Source organism: Podarcis erhardii (assembly GCF_964252035.2).
Source record: "Podarcis erhardii genome assembly, chromosome: 5".
NCBI lineage: Eukaryota > Metazoa > Chordata > Lepidosauria > Squamata > Lacertidae > Podarcis > Podarcis erhardii.
Window position 1 is genome coordinate 58,023,584 of NC_138509.1, and position 25,761 is coordinate 58,049,344.

Consider the following 25,761-nt stretch of genomic DNA (forward strand, 5'->3'; position numbering starts at 1 on the left):
CAAGCCAGCTCACAGCTTCCACACACTGAAGTTTTCAAAAGTATCTTTTCTTTTGTTGTTATTTTAAATAATCCTTTGCAAAGTAGTACCCCTTTCAAACCAAACGTCCAGCTCAGCATCTCTCCCTCCCTCCTCGCCCTTAAAAGTATTAGTTAAGCCTTCTGAAGTTCCTGATTACACAAAAGATGCCACCATTCAGCAGCCCATTCAAGGCTTGCGTAGCTGGATCTAATCTAGCCTCCCTGCAGAGAAATAAACTGGGACACAGGCAGTAAGGCAAGCAATATTTTCTGTGGCGATTAAAGGCGAACATCTACACAGAAACCCCCATCAGTATAGGACAGGGCTGTCCAAATTCCAAGAGGCTGATCTACTCCCACTATAAAAACAACAACTGGCAGTGATCAAAGTTGTTACAAAGTTTTTTTGAGGGGGGTAATTTGACAAGGGTCCCAAGATCGACCAGGATCGACCACGGACCAACCTATTAGACGGCCCTGGTATAGGATTCTCAAGGGTTCCTTGGCCAAAGGAGGATCTGCAAGCAAGGCTGCAAGCTCTTATCAAGGTTGGTAAATGAGGGGCCAGGCAACATTTCTGAAGAGTCAGATATGGGCTGAGGAGAGGTTCAAATTGCTAACACCAGTTTAGTGGGAGCAAGGCTTCCTTTCTTATTTTCCTTTTGGCTTTTTAGGGGCCCAACCATCCTTCATGCCTGTAACATGAGTGAGATCCCAGTTCAGTCTCATTGGGAAACTTGAGACAAGAAGCAGCTTTGATGAAACGGGTGTAATGGGGAAGTATATAACATTTGAACTCAGTGGCACTTTATTGTCATAACAAATACAAAAAAAAAAAATGGTCTACAGAATAATAATAAAAATGCAGACCTCTGGAGACATGATCAGCTTGGATAGAACATACAAAGCAAAACTAGCGGCCCTCATCTCAGCACCACCTCTGTGGTGGCGTTCATTCATTCTTCCTTGGGGATTCTGCTCTCGCTCTCTCATTCAGAAATGGAAACAGTGACTTCACATCCCACCCTGTTGGTGCCTGCAAGTCTCTCACTGGTTACAAAGGGACTTGCACTCATTTGACTCTGAGAAAGGCCACAGTCTGCAAGTACCAGGAACATCCACACAGACCCATCAAAATAAATGGAACTTGCACAAAAGCTCTTGATGGGTTGTGTTTCTATTACGTTTGTTTTATTTGAGGTAGAAATTTGGTCCCAAAATTTATTATTTGATTGAAGAGGGCAGGTTCTATGCTTACCCCTAGATCAACTACCTCCTACCCACCCCCACCCCACTTTTTTTTTTAACAGTCTATTAAAACATAACACGCCCCCCATGGACTCAAAATATTTCTTAAGTGAAGAGCAACCCTTCACAAGTCTTTTAACGTTACAGTGCTTTTTCTTAAAAAAGCAGTAAAGTTGGAATACAAAAATAGAGCCTCTTTTTTGTTTTTTAAAAAACACAAAACAAACAATTATAAACAACTAGATCAAGTTTGGTTTCCCCCTCTTCTTCCACCCTCGTTTTAATTATCATCACAGGTTAAGTCTCTAGGCATTGTCCATCAGTTAAAAGTCTCTACAGAATGTCCTCCAACAAAAAAAGGGAAAGGAGGGTGGACCCAAGTGGCACTAAGGAGGGTGGTGGGTCAGGGGGTGGGCTTGGGGCTGGAGTTCCGAGTCCTTTTACTCCTCCGGTTGAAAGGGTAATTGAGGAATTCGAAGCGTCTGTGAGGCTCTGTAGTTTGGTGGCCCTTGGGTAGCCTCTTCATGAAGTGCACCTCACGCTGATGCTGGCGAGTCTTGGAGCCCTTGCGGGGACGCCCCTTGCGGGTGAAGGCCATGTACCACCCTTCGTACTTTGCGTTCTGCAATGCTGTGTAGTTGTTCTCCAGCACAATCTCGGTGAAGACACAGTCCTTGCCTTTGCCGTTGCTCTGCAGGTGGGAACAATAGGAGACAAGTGAATGGAGATGCCCTTCATCTTTTCCCCATGTCTCCCCATGGAACCAGAGCCAGGTTGTCCTGGTCTAAAAATAGGGGGGCTTGGACTTTGTAAGTAGTGATAGCACTTGACCATGCTTTGAACACTGTTTGACCTGGATGCTATTATGCCAAGAATGCTTATTGTCTAACAAACATCCCCCAATGATGTACCAAAGGCACAGTTAAGTCTGTTTTATACTTTGTGTTATCCAGAACAGTCAAGGCATCCAATTCAAAGTTTGTGGGAACTCCAGGAATATAAATTACAAAACTGGGGGTATCCATGATTTAAATATTAGTATACCACTAGTACTAATACCTCCTGTTTAGCTATCTAAACATTCAGTTCAATAAACACACATTTCCATAAATCCCTGGACATCTGATATTACCTTATCCAACCTCGCAGGCACAAACTAAACAGTTCACATCGAACGATTTTCTCTAGCTATTTATTGGTTCGTGAAGTTATCTCTGGCTAAAGTGTAATGTGTAGATCTGCCATAATGTGTAGATCTATATTGAAAAGGCCACCTTCAGAAGGTGCAAAGTGTCCTTAGCACTTATGAGAAAAATCGACAGACCTGGGATGTTGCTAAGGATTGCTTTGTTTGAATGCAAAGCAACTCATGAGGGATGCATATAGGATTGTTTGGTGGCTCACATTCAACCCCAACCTGACACTTCACACCAACTGGCAAACTCAGAGGGGACTCAAGAGGAATCACCTAGATTGTGAATTTCTACTGTCCTCAGCCTTACACTAGCAAAGAGAGTGGATGATTATGTGGAAAGATTATGCTTAATATTACTTGGAAATGTTTCCCACCATCCCACCTCCACCCCACCGCCAGGATACTGCAGAGAAATCTGCAGCTATGCTCAGACCTACTTCAGCACACTCACGCTAGGATTGGTTGACATCGTTGGCTGATAGAAGATATATAGCTAGTCAACCCATCAAGTACCAACCTAGTCAATACAGTGGTACCTCTGGTTATGAACCAGAGGTCCGTTCTTAACCTGAGGTACCACTTTAGCTAATGGGGCCTCTTACTGCCACCGCACAATTTCTGTTCTCATCCTGGGGCAAAGTTCTTAACCCGAGGTACTACTTCCAGGTTAGCGGAGTCTGTAACCCGAAGTGTTTGTAACCCGAGGTACCACTGTACCTGAGAAATGAGGCAAGGGCAACGAGCACTCAAATACTTATTGGAATGCAAGCAATGCAGCCACCTGTCCCCTGATTGATTCTAATCAGGAACAGATCACACAAGCAGCACCCAGGACAAAAGTAAAAGGAAGAAGAGGACATCTAGGTTGAGGAAAGCTAAGCTGTTGGAAGGTCATATGGTTAATTATCCATGGCTGAGCAAGTAATTCTACAGAAAGGAGAAACTGCAAGGTCTCTGCTGACAAAGCAAAGTAAGTGCTTACACAGGAAGGAGTATAGGAAATTGCCTTAAACAGAGTTGGGCTATTGCTCTGTATAGCTCAGGCTTCCTCAAACCTGGCCCTCCAGATGTTTTTGGCCTACAACTCCCATGATCCCTAGCTAGCATGACCAGTGGTCAGGGATGATGGGGATTGTAGTTTCAAAACATCTGGGGGACCGAGTTTGAGGAAGCCTGGTATAGCTCAACATTGTGTTTACATTGATTGGCAGCGTCTCTCCAGGGTTTCAGAGAGGGGTCTTTCACAGCCCTTTCTGAAGACTGAGCCTAAGAGGGACCATTTACATGTAAAGTGTGCACACTACCACTGAGCTACAGCCATTCTCTGCCTTTGTGGCTTGGCTTATCCCAGGGGAAAATTTAAATATATATGTATGTGTGTGCAGTTCTTCCCAAGATTTGAAATTCTGCACTATAGTAGTAGTGCAATGAACAGAATTTGATGATATATTCTTCCGCTAGGACACTAGGGCTTTTGTGGACTGTTTTGGTAGAACTAGAACTATTTTTGCAAATGCTGATGGGCCAAAAAAATAAGCATTTTTCTAGATGCCTCTGAATACCAGCTGCTAGTAATCCCAGGTGGGCAGAGTGCTATTGCACTCATGTCTGGCTTGCAGGCTTCCCATTGGTTGGATGCTGTGAGAACGGGATGCTGGACTCATCTTATGTTCTTAGACAGGTGCTAGAAAAGTGGAGTTGCTTCATATGGGCATTCTTTAAGGGTAAACCCAAGGCTATAATGTGGGGTGGTAGAGAACAATGTTTCAGTGCTGGACGCTGAGAGAAGCAAGCCCCCAGCATGGAAACCAAGGAAGTTGCTGGTGGAAGAAGAGAGCAAGCACTTCTCCAATGAACAGCCCACTGTGTTTTTGTGTTGGGTAAGAAGAGAAGAGAAGGGGGAGAAAGGAATAGGAGTGGGCAGCAGAATAAGAAAAGGGGTGTTACTACTAGTTTGCAGCCCCTGAGCATGTTCCTCAAGCATGTGACCCTTGAGTTTAAAAAGGCCCCCTACCTCTGCTGTAAAGTCTAATTCAATCATGCTTTTTTCCCCTCTCACTCTTGGTAGCAAACACATTCTAAGTTCTGCTTCCAAGAAGTCTTAGATCTGTGCTCAGGGCCAGTTTACACACATCAGCAAAATCAGCTGGTAAAGCTTTTCCTGAACTGTATCATTTCTTATTACAGCATATTGAAATGCTTTTTCTGAAAGCAAAAACTCCCCAAACACCATGTTACAAAGAAGACCAACAGTGCCATCCTAAATATGTTTATTCAGGAGTCGCCAAGTTCAGTGGATCTTATTCCGTAGTATGCTTGATTAGGGCTTGGACAATTTGTTTTCTTTCTTTGCAGTGGGAGAAAATGTCTCCTAGCTAGCATCTTTGAACAGTGAAACAGTTTATTTGACAAGTACGTGTCAGATAAAGGAGATGCTTGAGGATAGCTGTATTTATAGGGAGTGGAAAGGAGACCTTCTAGGCCAATTCTTGGGTTTTCATCTGGTTTAGTGTATTCTGCTTTTTTTAATTGATCAAAGGGTGTGATGCATTTAATATGAAACAGCAACACTGCATGTGCATAAGTGGTAAACCATACAAATACAGAGCAGGTTACCACAGCAAATCATCAGATCCTAACTGGTTTTTGGATAGTATATTGTTTTTTATATAGTATATTGCTTTGGTATTTTCATTTATTATTTGCATGGTGGTTGTGTTTTGGTGAACAGTTATGAGCATCCCAAACTTGTGCATGTTAATAGGAGAGGAGGGAGAGGAAGGCGAGACTTTTGTTATCAGAAATGGGCTTAAGTTGTGGGATGGCAGATTTTAGGAAAAATTGTCCTAGTGGTAGGAACACTTCCTCATTGGAATGAATCACAAAGGGAGTTGCCCAGCTTTTCCTTCCTAGAAACCTTGTGTCCAAGACTGGACAGCCATTTGCTGGGGATGCTCTAACACTAATGAATAGATAGATAGATGATAGATAGATAGATAGATGATTGATAGATAGATAGATAGATAGATAGATAGATAGATAGATAGATGATAGATAGGTAGATGATAGATAGATATAGATAGATAGATAGATAGATGATAGATAGATAGATGATAGATAGATAGATAGATAGATAGATAGATAGATAGATGATAGAAAATGTATGTAAGCTAATGTATTTCCTGCATATGTAATTGACTAGGGGGTTGTCTAAAAGACTGCCCCCTCCCCAACCCAATGAATATATGATTCTATGAATGTCACAGGCTCTATCAAATAGGTGCCTGTGATGGTCTCACAACAACCCTGTACATTGTAACCTGAAGAGGAATGGAGGCAGTAGGCGGCATCGTGTTTCTCAGCAATACAGGGTTGCTGCTTGAGTGTTGGGGAAATGAGACTTCCCCTCCAATGGAGACATAACCTGAGAGAAAAGCCATCTGATACCTCCCATAGCAAGAGGTTAGTGTGTGTGTATGTTCAAGCCTTTTAAATTGTCTGCTACTTCTGGCCATGTGAAAGAGGGCCTCCTGATACTTGCCCAGCATATTAATGATGGAGAAGAGTTGATGCAGCAGATTTTCAGTCTTGGAATGTTTATGTCATTGAGGGTAGGCTGAGGCTGGAGTGGCGCTGCTCTAATGGACCAACCTCTACTGCTCCTCATCTTTAGACATTTGCTTGAATTGTGTGGTTCTGACTAACCACAGCAGTATCCACATGAAAAACAGCATCAGCGAATGCGTGTGAACAAGCTCGCTTCCAGCTTCAGTTGTAGGCCCTTTTGCCCCTCCATTCCCATATTTTGTTCCTGAGAAGACTGTCCTGCTCCTCCCCTTGTTGCACAGCAAGCAATTCCTACCCCGAAGCCCCCTTACCTTGCCAATCAGCTTTCCTTTCTTGTTCATGCAGATATAGAAGCCTGTCTCAGCCCCCTTGATTCTTACTCTGCTCCCAAAAGTGTCGGTCTCCACAATGAGCTTAGCTGGAGTGGGAGAAGGTGGCAAGAAAATGAGTCACATGAATATTACAAGATGGGCACCACATACAGCACTCCAAGAGGACAATTTGTCTTCTCGAATTAGCATTTTCTTAGGCAGGACGGACCACGCAACCAAAGGGAAGGGATGCTGTGTCCCTCCTTATAGCATTTGTTACAGTAATACATAGGAAGCTGCCTTCTATCAAGTCAGACTATTGGTCCATATGGCTCAGTATTGTCTACAATACTTTTCTGCCAGACAGTGGATGGTCCCAGTTCTAACTGGAGATGCCGGGGATGGAACCTGGGACCTTCTACATGCAAAGCAGATGCTCTAGCACTGAGCTATGGCCCTCCCCTAAGAGAAGGATCAGGGTGAACTAATTATAAGACCAAGTGTCACAGTCAACCTTGGCCAACCCTTCAAAAGCAACCTGCTAGTGATGGGTGTGGCCAAAAGTGGGCATGTCTAGTACCCCATACTCTGTCTTTTAAACACACACACACACAAACACACATCCCTCTCACCTCCCTGCACATCAACTGAGGAAGAGAGCTATTGCCTCCTCTCCTCTCATCAAATGATTGATTCAATGGCTAGGGTAGGAGGTGATGATTTGCATCCCTCCCACCATCAAGGAACTAGGCTCTCCTCACCCAAGTGCTGTGTCTATTTTAAGTTTCTTTTCTTTTTGCTGCCACTGCCATCAAAATCAGTGGAAAAGCCTGGGAAAAAATGTGGTGTACACAGTCACTACATGTACTGGGTGGCTCCCTGATTGTTCACCCATAGTAGTAGCAGCAACAAACAAACAATGGTGCTTCCATTCAAAGGTTGCAAAATCTATTTCTTACTTATTATATATTTATAAAAAAATATTTCTATACCGCTGTATGATAAAAAATATATCACAATGGCTTACAACGATATAAAAACATAAAACCAGACAATAAAATCTTAGAAAGTTAAAAACTAGTTAAAAACAAAAGGAAATTAAAAACAAACATCAATAGACCATTGTGGGAGATGTATTCTTAATTGCCTGCATAGGCCTGGTAGAATAGAAAAGTTTTCAGCAGGTGTTTCAGCAGTCCTGTTTCTTCAGGAAATGGACATCTTAAATTCAAGCAATAGACAGAATCAGACCTATTTTCAAGAGTCGGCCATCCATGATGGCTATTGCAAGTCTTACAGCGCTGGATGGAATGTCTTATATACTTCCATTTCTGAAACCAATGGACTTCCAGTTGCTGTTTTGAGCAAAAGATCTCTTGTCCTCTCATTATAGAGAAGTAACTGGGCACACAACACAAAAAGGCTACAGGACACAAGGTTAATATAAAGCCCGGGCCAGTAATTGCTTTAAATCATCCTACTTTAAAAGGACACACAATGATTTGGGCAGTAGCAGCAGGAAAATTAGTTTCTAATTTGGTATTTTTATACTTGGTCCCCTTGCTCTTCTTGTATCTCTTTTCTGTGTAGGTCAGGAAGCTCCATATGATCAGTTTAAGTCCTTTCTCTGTCTCTCTGCACTGATGCTGACTTTGCAGCTGGTAGAGGAAGCCAGGAAGGGTAAGGGCAGCCCCTTAATGCATTTCACCTTTGCGAGAGTTGAGAGGGCGTATTGATTTAGTCTCAGTTTTTTTAATGGAGGCATTGATTAACTTTCAAAGCAGCTATGCAAATCACAGATCAATGGCTCATCCCCTTCTTCTTGCCGCTGCAGGAACCCCAAAGAGATGGAGCCAGCCAGCCCCAAAGGGCCATCTCACCCATTCCAGCCCTTCTCTGTCATTGTACATGAAAGAGAGGAAACAGAGCAACATTTCTGTACTGTGCAGCATTTTTGGTCAGTTGAATGGGAATTCAGAGTGTCCCAGGCACCAAAACTGGTTTTGCTCTTTATGCCTTTAAAGGGAATGTTTGCTCACAAGCCAGAACCCAGGTAGTCATTACTCTTGATGATGCTCAATACATCATCAGTACTTGTCTCCCATTGCTGTTGCAGTGCCAGTTATGATAAGTTAGACTTTATTCCTCTAGCAATGTCACATTATGGAATTCAGCATGTCTTGGGTACAGGCAAAATGGTTCTTGTTTGTGATTCTCAATTTCACACATGTTTCACTCACACACAGAAAGACAGGAGGGAAGTCCAGTCTAGGGCCATCTCATCCCATCACCTATTGTGAACAGGACAGGTTACAGGCAGTCCTAGGCTCATTTTGCTGCACAGAAAGCATTATAGTGAAATTTTTTTGACAAGGCACTGGAGAGGGAAGGGGTCCAATCCCTCACATGTCCCCTTTGCTCTTAGAAAGAGACTCTGCTCCTCCTTTCTCTGCTACCAAGGCAGGCCCAGATTTAATGCACCTGCCACCATCATGGATAGTTTTGAGACCAATATATCTGCAGGAGTCTATCTGCAGAATGGGCCAGAAGCTTTAATGATGATAGCTTGGTACTTGGGAATCTGGGAGGGAGCAATGAGATGTTCTAGAGCGGGGGCAGGGAACCTGTACCCCTATGTTGCTATGTTCCATTAGTCACAGCAAGCATGGCCAACGGTCAGGTATGATGGGAGTTGTAGTCCAGCAATAACTGGAGGGCTGTATGTTTCCTGCCCCTATCGCAGAGCAAAGTAAAATGGTTTTAGCCGTCACAACAAGTTGATCAGACTTAACAATGGAAGTGATTCGGTTATGCAGTTATATTGGAGGGATTGGCATACTGTAGGAGACACTGAGAACCCTGTGGGTCTCAACTGGACTCAACAAACCTCTGTCTCAAATCTCCAGCTGCAGCATGTATTTGCTGCTGCTGTGGCAGTGCAGGGAATATTTGTTTGTTTGTCAATTGATGTTTACATCCAATTTACTCAATAGAAGGCCTCTAAGGGGCTTGCAAAGAAAAATCTAAAATATTCATTTGAAATAAAAATCAATAAAAGCAAACATTAAGAAAAAGTTAATGTAATTTTTATATACAAACGAAACCTGCAATTTTTAAACAATTGTACATAATAAAATTTTGTGTCAAAATTACATGCCTGGTAAAACCAATACCATAAAGGTGCCTGCCTAATATTAATGAATAGGGACTTCTAAAGAGTGGGTGCTGCCTATCTGAAAGATTGATTACTTGCAAGCATGTAGTGAACATTGTTTGTGCTTGTAAAATGGCCAGTTCCATAGATTGAAGTGGTCCAGTGGGCACACAGGGGGTAAGGGAATCCTTCTAGTAAATAATGAGTCAGTGCCTCTTCCCCAAATTCTAGAGTCTGGGACCTACTATGTCTGACAAGGGCTTCTGAAGAAAAAGTGATCCTGAGTTTCATACACAACCTTATGCATCGTCAAGCTATATGTGGTCTGTGGTATTCATGCCTCATATCCACAAATACAAAGCTGAAAATAATCAGTCAGAGGAAGGATCAAAAGAGACCTTGAAATTTGCTGAGAAAAAGCAGCTTTCCTGCATCACCTTTGCTGCTGAATGATTCACCCACCCCCAATGCAATACTCGAATGAGTTTGTTCTAATCATTAGGCAAAACATAAACACAACCTCTCCTGCTTCTTGTGCTCAGCCAATCAGATGATAGTTTTTACAGCACATTTCCATAACACAAACACCTAGAAAGGCTGGATGATAGCACCTCGTTATAAAAGAAGTGGAGCATTCAGTTTACCAAAAAGAGAAGGTGCTTCCAAAAGAAGCAAAACTGTCAAGACTCAGGACATCAAGTAGAAATGCCAGCTAAATCCTCAAACCAAGGGATATATTCACCTGTGACACTAAGGGTGGAACTTCCCAGTAGGAAAAAACCCATAGGATTTCAAACTTTGCATGGGTTTCCATAATGCTAATATAGGGAGGGTATAGAGGAGAACTGGCAGGGGGTGCTTAACCCTCCTCTAATTCTCTCCTGCAAATGTTCCGCCTTCCCCCAGTCATTTTAACCCATGTTTTCCCAAGAGTGGCTCCAATATTAGGAGTCAGCCTGGCTGAGGGAATTGGGGAGACTTAGGAAACTGCAATGACAACATGTGGATCTTCCCTAACACCAACATTTTTCATCTGGAATGTATCACATGTGAATATTGCTAATGTGGGAGAGAAAAAGGAAGTGAGAAAGTTTTAAACAGAAGAACGAATTTTAGCTAATGAAGGTTTCTCATCTGACCTACAGACACAGGAAAGGGTCAAAGAAACTACTCAAGTTGTGAAAATGGGCAAAAACATATAGACTTGCTGTCTGGTCTGATGTGGGCAAGCAAACTGATGAGGATCATTTTCCCACTTTGTAACCAGCTTAGCTCTTATGCAAGCCTCCACTAGGGTTTGGGTCACCAGCTGCCTGAGGTTTGGTTGAGGGACATTTTGGGTCCAGACTGTCTCACTCATTATCAGTGATGCTGGGCTTAATCAATAGCCAATTGTAGCACTGCCATGTTCCAGACAGCATCACTTCAAAACGCAATGGCCTTTTTACACCAGCAATAATATACTGTATTGCAATGATCTGAAAGTTAGGAAATTGTGATGTGCCTGAAATGGGAGGTTTTTTGAAATAAGATGTTTAAATCCCTTGCAACAATCAGGCAGCTACTCTACATTTGATGTGCTATAAGCATTGTATGAAAAAGCATCAAAAGATGCTTTTTAAATATCCTTCTTCATGGGAAGAGAGACACTTCAGAAGCAGTTGCAGTTCATTTGCAGGAGTAGACTTTTCTATTTCACTTATACCTTGCCCTTTGACCTTTACAAGGCTTTTTGGCCCTTGACTTTGGCTGTGCACAAACCTCTCATTTTGCCCTTGTGATCTGGCTTCCTCAGGCAGGGCATGGGGGCGAGGTATTTCCAATCTGAATAGGACCATGGGAAATCCTTCAGTGCTGTGGCCACGAAGCCAGTGCTTAAAAGGCCACTACACTCCACAATGCTTTCTCTTTTTAGCCATTCATGAGGACAACTTGAAACCTTTCTCAAGCTCTGCCCTTCTCCCTTTTGTCCTATCGATTTTACAAAGCTTGGAAGGCAGGGACTGTATCACTTGCTTATTTATTTATTTATTTATTTATTTATTTGATTTCCACCATATCTTTCAATCCAGAGTTGGCTTACAAGGCTTGTTCTATGGCCTGCCCAGTGTCTGACACTTTGTTAGAGCTAAATAAACAGGAGCAATAAAATCCAAGACGCAACAGTAACAAAGTAGAATAAATCAATGGTCTCAAACCTAGTATGCCCGAGCTAATGGAAGCTGCATTTATGTATATAGCTAGGGGCTGGTTAAGATGCTTTTCTGGGGTATGTTATTTCACACGAACCTACAGCTCACTCCTCCATCACCACACACACACAACACTCATTTGGCAAAGTAGTGGGCCTGGAGCAAACCTGAGATGGATTATGAAGAGAAACAGTCTCTTCCTCTGGTGATGATGATGATAATTTGTACCCCGCCCATCTGACTGGGTTGCCCCAGCCACTCTGTGCAGCTTCCAATGTATATAAAAATATAATAAAACATTAAACATTATTAAAAAAAACCTTTCCTATACAGGGATGCCTTCAGATGTCTTCTAAAGAATAATAATAATAATTGGGGTACAAAGCATCCAACAAATATTACAGCGTAGATGGGCAAAAGGAAAACTAGATTTGGATGGGCAGGATCCTAAAGTAACAGGCCCTGGATATTTGACTTCAATAAAGAGAGTTATGGATCATAGAAACACCAGTGGATCCATACTATTTCCCACAGAAATTCATCCTATTACATATTCAGCACCAGATATATGTTCTGCTCTCATTCTCATAAGAACGTAAGACTGAGCCGAGTTTGATCAGGCCAAAGTCCCACCTGGTCTTGCATCCAGTGTTCCACAGTGGTGGACCAGATGCCTATGGGAAACTCGCAAGAAGGACATGAGGGCAAAAGTCCTGTCCTACTGTTGTTCCCTAGTGACTGGCATTTAGAGGTATACTGGAAGTAGTACACAGCCATCAGGACTAGCTTCTGTTAATAGCTGAATTTGTCTAGTCTCGTTTTAAAAGCCATCCAAGTTGGTGGCAATTACCACATATTGTGGTAGCAAATCCAAGAGTTTATATATTGTGTGAAGAAATGCATCATTTGCCTTTCCTAAATCTCCCACCATTCAGACCCAACTTTCTTCACACAATGCATAATTTTACAAACTTTGATCATGCCCCCTACCCACTTGGCTTTTTGTAGTTGGGGGGTGGGGGACAGCCTCAAACATAGCAACCTTTCCTCATAGGGGAGTTGTTTCTGCCCTTTTGATCATTCAGGTCCCAACTCTTGCAACCAGCATGTTTTGTCTGTGAAAGGCCAGGACCTCACCACAACATTATTATTCTCCTCAGCTTCTCTGAGGCAAAATAACAACATTTCCTCAACAGGGGCCAACATCCACAATATTAACAATAGTGGAAGATGGCTCGACACACGTGCACAAGGAAAGATTAGAAAACAACCAGGTCAGTAGTTGGGGATTCACCAGCAGTAATGAAAACAGTTATCTAAACTAAGCCTTTAGACTAGGCCCCAAGCCTTGGTGGTCCAAGCCCTGGTGGAATGGCTGCTTCCCTCCCCGTCTGCACACTGTGCTGTGTATGAATTACAACATCACATCACTTCTTCCGACCCATTACAACCCCGTTAATTTTAGCACTTCTCCTTCCTATAAAATATTAACATCTGTAAGTTCCCGTCTCCCCACCCCCTGCCAAAGAGCAATTGGACCCCCGACTCCTCTTCATTGAGCCACATAGACAAGGTCCCCTTATTTATCTGTCTTTGGGGGGCACGAGCGAGGGAGGTCGATCAAGAGAGCAGTAAAAGGTTTAAAGAGCATCAATTTCCATGCTCTCTTCTGCTGACTGATGGAAAGACACAGAAAATCAGCCCTGAACGGAGGCAGAACAACACATGCTGCTGCTTCTCTCTTTCCCCCCCTTTTTTGTCCTTTCCACCTTTTCAAAGGCTCTTTCTGATTTATTGTCTGTTTGGTGGGCTTTGCCTTGCCACACGAGCTGCTTTGGTGACCGGCCTCCAGCACTGAATCGCTGGTCGCTTGGCAGGCCCTGCTGGCTTGGAACTCTGCTCGAAAGCAGAGCCGTGGATTCACAGTGGGGCAGGAAGGGCAAAGAGTTAAGTACAACTGGCCTACAAAAAGCCACAGCAGTGGAAGATGCATCCCAGGCCCCAGGCAGCACGAAAATATGTACGGCAGCCAGGTCCCAGTAGCAAATGCCAGCCGTCAACACAGCCAGAATCCAATACAGCAATTATCATTCACTTTCAGAACAATTTCCTTCTCATACAGATAAAGACCATTTTAATCCAGATTATGGACGGCTAAACAGAGCTCAGAGAGGTGGACCAAGGTTTAAGATGCATGGGGCTTTGCTCCTAATTAGAAAACGGAGAAAGATATTGACAATCAAGACAGATAACCGAGAAAAATGGACCTGACATTAAGTCAGCCGTAAAAATGTCACAGCAGAGAAAATGGTCATTGGCAGAAATAAATCACTTAAAAAGGAAAAATCTTCAGTGCCGCCCCCCCCCAAATTTCAATACTTAATATAAAATAAAGACTTGAGGTTTTAATATTTGATGTTAATGGTGCGAAAGGTTGATTTTGTTTGGGGTGGGGGGGAGCTTAACATTTTCAACTCTATTCTTTCACTTCAGTGACAGATTTATCCCAGAAAAATTATGTTTCGTGCTCAAACTTTGAAGGGAAAGTGGCTACGTAGATGCAGAAAAAATGCAGCGAGGCACACTTGATCCCCTAACTGGACTGCGAAGAGGAGAAAGTATTCAGGAAATGTTAAAAAAGGTGAAAGTAAGAAGAGTTTTAATAGCTCTTCCAGACATGGGGGTCTCTCCAGAGATTCATATAGAACAATCCTGAACCTCTATTTTAACATTTACAGACTTGCGACTCTTTTAAAACTTTACATCTGAAAAACTGCTTGTGTTCTCTCTCTGTTTTAGATCATTGCTCGGCTTGCTTCTTAGCTCTTCAAATGCTTAACCTTTTTATTATGTTTTAATAGAGGTCTTTTCTTTTTCAAGCTGTTTCCCTCATTTCATTCTAGCCTCTCTTAACATTGTCATTTAAATCTAAAGTAATCTCTCTTTTTATATAAGACATTTAAGTGGGAGGGGGAACTTTGTTTGTGAAACAAACTGGTCTCCTTCAAATCATGGTTGCTTTAAGGCTGGCATGCTTTGCTTGAAAGGTTAAAAATACATCTTTGTACATGTAGAACCCACTTAGCCCCAACTATTAAAGTTCATTCTGAAATCTTCAGTCAGCCCAAAGCTATATGAGAGGATGAATGTTTGCAGCAGTTTAGTTGTAAGTGAAAAGGAGAAATCACATCTAATGTGGAAGGCTAGGAATTCTAAGCAGGATGCATACTGCATGTACAAATATGTATGTGCAGTGTAAGGATGCACGCATTTTTGCCAGCACACAGAAAATAAAGGAAGTCGGAGCTTTCAGAATGTCAGCTAACCTTGTCCCGTGTCTCACATATGCAAGGAAAGGAGCTCAAAGACTTACAGTTTATTGAAGCCACAGTTTTGCACCTTGTCCTCTTGTATATGGCTTGAGCATTTGAAAGAGTAATTAACACTTACGATCTAAGTTATTTAAAACTTCCACGCTGCTCAGGGCTCCCCTGCCATACCCCCTTTATTTTAGAGAACAAGAGGATCTGCTGCCAGGTCCTCCCATGCATCCCACAGATTTGTGTTTGCTGCACTCAGAGACTGAATACAGTTGGTGACAATCTCTGCCTAAGACTCTGGGAAACTCTGGGGCTTCGGATCACATCCTCCATGCTTCCTTGTTTCCGTATCACTGAGAGAGATCCTAGCTAGAGCTATGTTGCAGGAATGCACCAGCTATTTCTAATCTAAACAGTTTGGGCATCCCTCTTCTTTTCCGCTCCTCACCACGACCACAAAAGAAAAACGTTTTTTAAATGCAACTCACCCCATCATCTGGGTGGTCAGAGAGATCAGGTGTAAAAAAATAAAACGAAACCCACACGCCTCCTCATAATCAGAGCTATCATCGTGATCCCCAGGGGGAAAGCAATGTACTATTATTACAAATATTGATTGCCACATTCTTCCATCGCAAGACCCCTGCCTTCTGAACACTTGTAATGATTTCTGGCTAACAAAGAGGACGGAAATCATTAATTACTGTGCTGCGCGCACCACCACCCTCCCCCCAGCCCTTCTGCCCGCATATTCAGCCTTACCATGAGCATCTCCATCCTCCGCCATGGCATTGATTTTCTTGTTTTCCAGGATTTGCACGTGCTTCCCACTGGTCCGACTGTACAGCTGATAGGTCCGGACGAGTCGCCGGCTTAGTTGGTCGGTCACCAGGCTCTGCTCCCTCACATGCTGTGTAAAATTAGGTGGGGACTGAACAGTTACCTTTAGGAAATTGAAAAATATACAACACACCATTATAATCTCTACTCCTCCGAGAAAGGCGCTCTCGGCATGTTCCTGGTGCATTTTTTAGAGCACTCTGAGCTGGTGCTGTGCAGAGCCAGGTTCGTGATAGGTCAGTATAAGAAACCCTGGCATGGATGCGAAATTGCAACCGCTACCTAGACATTTATTGTTGAGAATCAAGCATGGCATAAAGAAAACACAGGTGATCCTGGAACACTTGGGACAGAATTACAACCAGCACAGCTCCTCAGATTTCAGAAAGACTTGTGCCGATTCAAACCAGGTCACAAACGCCATGGAGCTCAAGTAGGCATGGTCCCGATCCTGCTTGCTCCAGTTCAAACCCAGGAAGGCTCTGCAGGAATCACTTTAAGGTCACCACCAGAGCAAAAATAAACCGGCTCCATCATTCATATCTGGCTCATTCCAGGCAATACAACATGCACGCGAGTGCGACGGACTTCTAGCTATGTAATCATCCCAAGGCTTTCAATTACTGGGCTTGTTTCTGTGTCTTTGGTATTTGCTTTCCTGATCTTTCAAGTGGCCTGCTTGAGAGTTTTGCTTTGTGGGGCTGTAAGGGCCCTGTGCGCTGTGGACCAGAGTAACCGGTGACCAAAAGAAGAAGGTGGGGGGGGGGGAGCAGCCATATTTTATCCCCCTTAAACAGGGATCAGTTGTGTCAGCAGCCGAGGCAGTTCGGAATTGTCTTTGCAGCTAATATTTACGAGCCTTTCCATACACATCAAGGCTGGCTATGGGTTTCCCACCTCCCCACCCACCCCCAGCCACACATTCAAAGTACTCGTAACCCTGTTAGCAGTACATTCTGTTATGGAACAGTTTGGCGGGCGGGCGGGGGGGGCGGGGAGCGGCTATGTGTAGCTTCAGTTGTACAATGATATTGCCACTGCTCAGATCTGTTTCTCTCCTCTCTCTCACAGCCTGGTCTTAGGAGAATTCTTCCACCCCCTCCACATCTCCGATTCCTCTTTTAAGTCTGAAGGGGTTTAGTTTGCCCCTGACATTTATAAAGACGTATTCTGAGCAAATGTTGAGGAGATTTGTTCCTTTCAACCTCATGGGGTGGCAGTGTACGAAGTAACCCCCGACTCGTCTCTCTTTTCCCCCCACCCCACCCGCTGCCCATGTCAAATGCTAAGGTTATTCCATGCAAATGGGGAAAGTAACCTCCTCCTCAAAGCTGGAGTTTATAGAAGTCTTCCCTTGACAATTTTCCTTTCCTTTCCTTTGTGTCTCTCTGTGTGTTTCCTACAGAAGGTTCTTTTGATAATATCTCTGGATTCTTTTGCCAGCTCTGATGAGGGGACCATGTGGACACCCACATCACTCTTTGATTTCCATCTGACGCCCCCAAAATATTACAATGTAGCTTTTTTTACACAACTCCCATGTTCCTCCTTCACATTCAGAGTGATCTTTGTTACTCCGACTTACAAAATCAAGAGATCCTTGCAGTTTTAACTCGGAACCTTACACCTGTTATCTCTCTCTCTCTCTCTCTCTCTCTCTCTCTCTCCCCCCCCCCCTCTCTCCCCTTCACTCTCTTTCTTAGGGGAAATTGCATTTGTCTTTGGCTCTCTGGATTTGCAATCAATACTGCACCAGCAGGGTTATAGATCCCACAGTATCAGACTGTGTTGCTTAATATATTAGCAGCACTACCGATGACCAGCAAGCTAGAGTTAATAATGGTTAGAATTTCCATCCCTTAAATATTATTAAACTTTTGAAAATCATAGCAACGGAGCAAAGGTGCTTGCAATTTCAGCAAACAATAACTACCTACCTACCCATCCATCCGCATACTTGCACAATGTCTGGCTAAACACTGCAGTACATTTTAAATTAATCAGCATCTATTTCTTGCCTTGGATTTTGCATGCTTCTCTCATGTCTGCGATTTCAATTTTTGAACCAAGCTTGCATCTACTTTCACTTTAACCAACCTCCTGTCGTTTAATTTTATCAAACACGTTATATTTAACGTTCTGCTGCGTGTTTCAGTTGCTCCATCAAACGCTTCCCATCAAACTCCTTATCTAAACTTTTTCTTTTTCTTATAACCGCTTTCCGTTTCTTTAAAAAAAGGATGCTTGAAAAAGATTTGGCTATGAGCTTCAAGCCGCACCAAATAATGTCTTAAAGGATAAAAAGTAATAAAACAGTTTCCTTACCTGTGCCTGCAAGCAGAAAGCAAACAAGTGCAGTAGCCTAGAATGATGGGAAAGCGGAGGAAAGGGGGAAAAAACAAAGTAGATGGTGAGGTGATTTCGCTTTTGAAATGGAGCAGAAATAAAGATGGAAAATCAAGGGAGGTTGTTGGGGTGGTTGTTGTTTTTTTGGGGGGGGCAAGGGAAAGCCGGGAAAGTCCAAATAATCAGCAGTTACTTACAAATAGCTGAATATGGACGAGAAGAGATTCATCCTGAGCGGTTTCCCCCGGCGCTGGATCTTGGCCGGTTCCCGGGACGGTGGGAGGCTCCGCTTCTCAGCCTCCCTTCTCTCGCTTTGCGTTAAGCTCGCCGCTTGCTTCGGCTGCCTCTTCTTCCTCGCGCGTCTCTCCGCGCCCAGCTCCCCACGCGGCACTTGCCTCCCCGAAGCGGCTCGGTCAGGGCAAGGGGCTCCCTCGGCGCGGCCAGCCCATGCCCTCGAGAGCCGCCCTTGCGGAAGGAGATCGGGGCCGGGAGAGCGAGGGGAGCGCCGGTCTTGCGGCGGCTGCTCCGGGGGCCCAAGCGGCGAGGGCGCGCCCGGGGGTCGGCTGCGCTAGAGCCCGGCGAGGCGCGGAAGAGGCGCTCGGCTGTCAGCAAGGCTCCGGGGCAGAGCAGGCGCCCAGGCTGCGCTGACAGTTCCTGAGCCCCGGATCGCCGGCTGCGGAGAAGGAAGGCGGCCGGGCGGCAGGAAGGGCGCTGCGCCTCTCGCTCTCTCGCTCTCCAAGCGCCCGGGGGGCAGTGCGCACCGGCCCAGCGCTGGTCCCTCCTCTTGTGCGCGGCTCGCCAATGTGCCAGCCCCTTCTCATCTGGCCGGGGATGGCCCTCCGGCAGACCCCCTCCTCTCTCCTCCCCCCCCGACGGGGGGGACCGACAGGCTGCGCTCCGAGGCATCCCGAAGGCTATCGAGGAGGCACCTTCGGAAGGCGGGGGGGTGGGTTCCTCTCGCTCACATAGAGACCCACGCAGCAGCTGGGCAGGGAAGGGGGGTGAGCTGATCACACACACATGCGCTTGTGCGTTGTGGCCTGTGCCCGGTGGCATCGCGCGTGTGCGTACCCACGAGGCTGCCCAGGGGGTGGGGTGGCGCGGATTCCCACGACGAGCCTCGGACGCATGTGTGACGGGTGCCAAAGCAGCAGAAAGCAGGCTGAAGTGTGTGCCAGTCTTGGAGAACGGTGGGGCGCTTTGGCTACACGCGAGAGGGAAATCGCTGTGTGTAGAGGCGAGTGTGTCTAAGCACCTGCTTTTGTGGGGAGAGAAACGCTCGTGGGAGAGATGTCGGGTAAATGTTGGGATCCGTGCCTGGGGGTACTTTCACGGTCATTAATGGTAAAAGTATTATGCACATGGCTATGTGAGAAGGTTGTTGGTGCGATATTCAAACACACACACACACATATCCTATGCTATCTCTATCCATCTGCACAAATACAAGCTTGGCACATAATGGCGCAAAACGAGTGTGCCTTAGAGGCTAGGTAGAGTGCAAAAGTGAGGAATCCGTCCTTTATGTGACCTGAGAAATGTGGCCTGTGTAGGTGCACAGGTTTGAAAATAAATGCATGTCTGAGACCAGGGAAAATATATTTGCACATAGAGAGCATGTAATACTTAAATAGATGTATATTTCACTTTTCTACAGAGAGTACAAAATTCATGAAAACATAAGCACACTAAAAATATTAAAGGCATGAAAGTGCATTAAGGTGATGGTATGTTTTCTGAAAACTGGGCCGCTAGGTATGCAGATTATGTGCAGGAGCAGCCAACGGTGTTTTGTTAATTGTCTGTGTGTGTGTTTAACACCCAGCACCCACAAACCCTAATGGCTGCTTCTCTCCCCTCTCCTCCCCTTCCCCAGGGCTTTATGTAGACCAAGGCTGGCACTTAGCTGTGCAACCTGTTTGCAGTGCTGCTGCTCAGCACCGGTGACATGTGGAGCACACAGGCACAGGCATCCTTCCTTTCTGCACAGTGAACGTACACCAGCCTTCTCCAACCCAGTGCCCACCAGATGTTACAAGTCTCATCAACCCCTAGTGCTGGGAGAGGCTGGGAGAGGAGGGCAAGGGCTGCATCTTCCAGATGGACTTGAGCCCCAGCACCTTTCATTTCAAAAATTAAGCACTTTAAGAGAGAGACACAATAAAAATGGCCAGGCCACTTTAGATTGCTAAAGTGGAGAAGGGAACCACTACTGGGGGAAGAAAGAGGAAGGTGGAGGCTTGCATTGAGTGACTAAAGAACAGTTAACTTGTTGCCTTCGCTGGCCCATCAGGAGCTGAAATGACCAACTCAAAAACCCAGGGAAGAAAATTCAATTCAAAGCCATTCTTCACACAATGCATAAATGAACTTGTGGACTCCACTGGCACAAGGCATGGGGAGAGGTATAGGCAATTAGACACATTCTGAGGATAGGTCTACCAATGAGAGCCCATGTGGCGTAGTGGTTAGAGTGTCAGACTAGGACCTAGGGGACCAGGGTTCAAATCCCCACTCAACCATGGAGCTCACTCACTGCCTCTCAGCTTAAACTACCCAAAGCAACCTTCTTTGCTGTGGGTATTAAATGAGGGGTGAGGAGAACCATGTGCATCACCTTAAGCTCCTTAGAGAAAATGTGGATATAAATACATAAATGCTAAGTCATAAGGGCCAAATGGAACCTCCACAGTCTGCTGCAGTATATCCCTGAAGCTCTCCCGATGTTTTTAAGGCTGGTTTAGGATTTTAAGAGGCCAAGCCCAGCATAAGGGAACCCAGGAACAAACTTGTACCTACTGCAGATAATTAAGAAGTATGGAGATGTGATTGGCTGGACAAGGCTGAACATCGTCTAAGCTGCTGGGAAGAAGCTTCCATTGCATCCCATCCACACCACTGCATCTACACTCTGATCCTCTTGCACCTAAATCACAGTCCTGTCAACAGAAGCCAGTGGTTACCCCATGTCAGTCGCCTGGTAGCTAGAGGAATGGGCATCTGCCATAAATAAGTCCCAGCATTCTCTTCCACAGGACCACAGGAACCAAGTTCGTGAGGTTATTCTAGCAGGACTGTTGGAGCTCCCACAATTGCTTTCTGAGATCATCCTGTGAACACACCAGAAAGCATTGGCCAAGCATCTTTTTCAAAGGACAACCCAAGACATGAAGTCCAAGTGGAATCCAATAACCCATTCACAGAAGAGGTGGGATAGTAAATTCAGGCATAATTGTTACTGTTACCAGAACTCATTGCATGACTCCTCCAGTATGCTTTCAGCAGGCCCATGTTTTCCCAGGGCAATTCATTTTTGTTGAAAGACACCAGCTGTGTGTTTGGGGGAGAGGTGTTCATGTGCCCATAAAGAGGGTCTAAAGACCAGTCCCATCCAAAGCGGAAAGCAGGCATTCTCACAAGTGCTGTAGTTTTGGTTTGCTACTCTGTCATGCCAGCCACCACCACATAAAGTTCAGCATGGGGCCCGGACTTGACTTAAAACTATTATGCACGGACTTTGGGAAATCTGGTTTTGTGGATTGGGACGACCAGTGCAAGCGAACTGCAGCAAGTGATAGACATTAAAAGAATTAGAGTAAAGAGCAAGACTTTCAGGAGGGGGGAAACACACCACCAAAACAAATAAATACACTGCAGTGCCCATTATCTTCACTAAGTCCCATTATCCACTTACCCTTCCTCTCTTCCTCTACTTTCAAGGCAGGCTAAGCCATGGAGGTGGGGGGGGGGGAGGAGAGAACATTGGTGGCACAAATATCCACAAAACTATTAAAACCAAACTCAAGTCATTTTTCGTCTTGTCTGCTGCTTTCTGAAGCCAAGCCCAAGCAACAGAGCAGGTCAGCTAGAGGGGGTGAAAACCCCAGGAGGGTTCAGAAGCAGCACACCTTCTGCTGGAGAGGTAATTCTATCTGCTCTGTGTACTGATAAGGCCAGAAGTTACAGCTTCACTAATTTCCCTTCAAACTGGAAACAGAGGAAAGTTGGGGCTAGGCAGAAGCGCAGGAGTTTGCAGTCTAATTACCTTTGTGCTTTTTCTGGGAACTGTAACATTTTCCCCATGTAATGCTCCCATGCTAGGAAGAAACCCAACCCCAGATCACACACATGTGTGTGTGTAAAACCCAACCCCATATATATATATGCAATGTAACACCCCAAAACACTTATTTATCTAAACTCACTTGTCTCTTCCATGTAGCACTTAGTCAGCTTTAATATTAGTTGTTTTTGTTGCAGCATCCTAAAAAGTCTTGTGGCACCTTAATGTTCAAGAGATGCATTGAGTGGCATGAGCTGTTGCCCACCAAACTTTATGCCACAATAAATCTGTTGGTCTTAAAGCAGGCATGTCCCAAGTGCTTTTTGGGGGCCTAATGCGGCCCTCCGGTCAGTTTAATCCAGTCCCTGTGACAGTTTATTTCCTGGGGTGAAATCCTAAAAAAAACCTCAACAACCTCAATCCTAAAAAAAGGTCAACAACGTTTTTGGCCCTTTGGTCGGCCCTCATGGCCCTTCACTTCATCAAATCTGGCCCTCTTTGAAAAAAGTTTGGAGTTCTATCAGATACTTTGTTATTTTCTCTTTACCAATGCAACACTCGGTCAGTAGCAGTCTTGCACTCTCTTCAGTTTGTATATAATCATCTGAATGCTTTGGCTACCCCCCCCCCTTGGCTATTTTGGATAAATTATTCTATTGTATTTGGCTTTGGAAGTTGTGTTTTCATTGTTCTCTTTTATTTAAAAACCCAAAACCATTAAAAAAATAATACTTTTTAGTTGCTAAATCAAACAAAAAAATCCTTTTAAACGAATATAACTCGAGGCAACATTTGCAAAGTGTACAAAACTCAAGTGAAAGTTTTGTCAAGCCCAAAGTTATTATAAAGAAATATTTCCTGCCAGGTGAATGCAAACCATTCAACCCAGTATCCTGTCTCCACTGCCTCCACTGCCACATCTGATAAAAACCTGAGAAGCTACAGGGTCATCAGACCCATCCATTGTCTGTCTCTCCTAAATATTTAGGGATAGCTTGCACTCCAGTTGTTTGTTATCAACATAATCATGATCATTATCATAATAGGTTTCAGTCACTTCCAACAGGGATATAGTAAGAAAAGAATCGATATATACATAATTGTAATGTAATATCAATCTTTTAGCTTTCTGTTTCCAGTTTCCATCAGGACAGAGTTTTAACCAATTGTCTGTCTAAAATGCAATGGGGAATTGGAACAGCAATACTTATTGAAAACTAAAATTATGACATATGTGTAGCTTCCCCAGTAAGTACTGCTGTTCCACTTAGGAGTTAATTTCATTGCATACCAGTAAGACTACTGCTTGAACAAGCTGAGAAGGTTTGGATTTGGTGAGGCCACCAAAACTCAATATTATTCTATTTGTAGGTTGAATCCAGTAGGTTCATAGTTCATGAATCCTGACTTCGATCCAACAAACATTTTCATAATTCAAACTGAGACTGATTGCAAGTTAACGGATGCTTTCTATGCTCACATGTTCTGCATATGACTAAGCACCCAAACTCTGCCACCTTTGCACATGCTCAGATCTCGCTTGATATATCTGTTTACTTTCTGAAGGAAGTTAAAAAGTCCCATTTGCAGTGCACATGAGCCTGAAATGATTTTGCCGTAACAGATTAGTTACTCTGTGCCAAAAGAACCAAGCTGTTTAAAAGTTTGGATTTGAAACCATGCAACAACCAATCAAGCAAAAGGGATGTGGAAGAAACAAATCGGAAACAGCCAGTGATGGTGTGATGCATGAGGCTGGCAAAACAATGCCACATTACACATGCCAGATGCCCAGGATGCACTAGATATATTGAACTATCTGAAAACTTCTGTCTGAATTAGTACCTCTAGAATCAGAGAATTGTAAAGTTGGAAGGGACTACAAGGGTCATCTAGTCCAACCCCCTGCAATGCAGGAATCTTTTGCCCAATGTGGAATGGCCTGAGCAGACACATTTTTAAAAATTAAATTTGCATACCGCACTATTCCCGCAGGTCTCGGGGGGGGGGGGTTACAGAATTAAATCACAATTCAAAAACACAAAATACATAAATAAAAACAAAAACAGCCCAATAACTCCCCCCCCCCTCCAGGCCAAGGATGGTATGTCCTGACTCAGGTCAGCTGGTAACTCAATGGCAGAGACAGGGACTGACCTAGCACAGAAGGCACAACATCCATTTGAATAATTCCCCTTCACAATTTGTACCTGATGGGGTAAGTTCACCCATCACTCTTTGGAATTGTATGTATCTTCTTTTACCATCTTTCAAGCAGCAGATGCAAGCCTCTTTTTTATTATTTCAAATAGCTTTTTTAGCTGAAATAGATGTTGTTATAGCTGCAATTCTGTTTTTTATCCTTTGTGGTTGCTGCTGCTGGGTTTTTAATGCATGATTTTATTTTATAACATTTTATTATATTTCATTCCAAATCATTGTAAAACTCTTTTGATGTGGTAAGTAGACCAATTGGACCATGAAATGGTCACTCCAGTAACCCATTCCAAAGAAGTGACACTATACGTTGTGGGACCAAGGTTATCGGCTGGTGGCATTTTGTGCTAAGCCAAACTCAATGCATCATCTCAAGCATGTTTTGTTGTTGTTAGCGTCAATGCTGTAAGCAAACAAAAATGTTAAATGGCTTCGTCTGTGGGATGGTTTCTTTCTTTGCTTATGTAGCAAATTTCTTCCTCAGGACATACAAACAGGTTTTTTTTAGCTGGAACTCACCAGAACTCAGTTCTGGCCCCTCTCTTCAGGTGGGCACCATTGCCATTATGAGAGAGCAAGAGAGGCGTTCATGGTGAGTTCTGGCACCTTTTTTTCTAGAAAAATAGCAATACATGCAAGGAATCATCAATCACACCTACAAGGCATAGTTTACTCATAGCAGTGAGAAAAGGCCAGCAAATAGAACTTCTCTTTCATTTTCCAAGAGTCTAACAGCACAATCTTATAATACATACCTACTTAGATGTCAGTCTCGTTCATGCACTTGCCACATCCATGAGCCAGGAAATCAAGGGCTACTGTGAGTCTGCACTCCCTGCCTTCCAGGATGAATATTGGGGCAAAGAGGAGATTCACCTGGCCCATCCCATCAGTATATGCTCCAGTGTTTGCTTTCCTTCCCCCCATACTCATTTTTTCCTGGATTAGACTGAAAGCCTGCAGGCAGACACTATCTTATCTTTTGATATCTGAATAGCCGTTAGATAATTTTAAGGACTTTATAAGTGTTAAGGAATAAGAACAATACTCAGAAGGTTTAGTGGAGAAAGGATTGCAGCCCAAAGCTCAGTATGCTTGTGAAACATGGACCACTTATAAATGCCATCTCCAACTCCTTGAAAGATTCCATCAACGGTGTCTCCAAAATTTTTCACACATCACTTGGGAATACAGGCGAACTAATGCCAGTGTACTGGAAGAAGCAAAGATCACCAGTGTTGAAGCAATGATTCTTCAATATCAACTTCTTTGAACTGGTCATGTTGTG

General features: G+C 44.1%; 1 protein-coding gene and 1 long non-coding RNA gene across 3 annotated transcripts; one reads left to right on the forward strand and one right to left on the reverse strand.

The window, feature by feature from the left end:
- Positions 1 to 414: 414 nt before the first annotated feature.
- FGF8 (fibroblast growth factor 8) lies at positions 415 to 18,932 on the reverse strand. 2 transcript variants are annotated; one of them, XM_081864024.1, is made up of 5 exons: positions 18,391 to 18,932; positions 18,173 to 18,209; positions 15,770 to 15,917; positions 6,342 to 6,448; positions 415 to 1,959 (listed from the first exon to the last, which is right to left on the reverse strand). In XM_081864024.1, the coding sequence occupies exons 1-5, from the start codon at positions 18,420 to 18,422 to the stop codon at positions 1,672 to 1,674; spliced, it is 612 nt and encodes a 203-aa protein (XP_081720150.1). In that variant the 5' UTR covers positions 18,423 to 18,932; the 3' UTR covers positions 415 to 1,671. The 2 variants fall into 2 exon arrangements, with proteins under 2 accessions (XP_081720150.1, XP_081720149.1); XM_081864023.1 differs by having other exon boundaries at positions 15,770 to 15,950.
- On the forward strand, positions 12,239 to 14,566 carry LOC309342997. Its single transcript, XR_014157059.1, has 2 exons — positions 12,239 to 12,438; positions 14,181 to 14,566. It is a non-coding gene; the product is annotated as an uncharacterized lncRNA (long non-coding RNA).
- Positions 18,933 to 25,761: the final 6,829 nt, after the last annotated feature.

Coding starts and splice junctions, on each gene's coding strand:
- FGF8 (XM_081864023.1), bottom strand. CDS start 18,422: ATGAATCTCTTCTCGTCCATATTCAGCTATTT. Junction 18,210..18,390: donor TCGTCCATATTCAGCTATTT/GTAAGTAACTGC, acceptor CCATCATTCTAG/GCTACTGCACTTGTTTGCTT. Junction 6,449..15,769: donor GGAGGATGGAGATGCTCATG/GTAAGGCTGAAT, acceptor CTCCCACTCCAG/CTAAGCTCATTGTGGAGACC.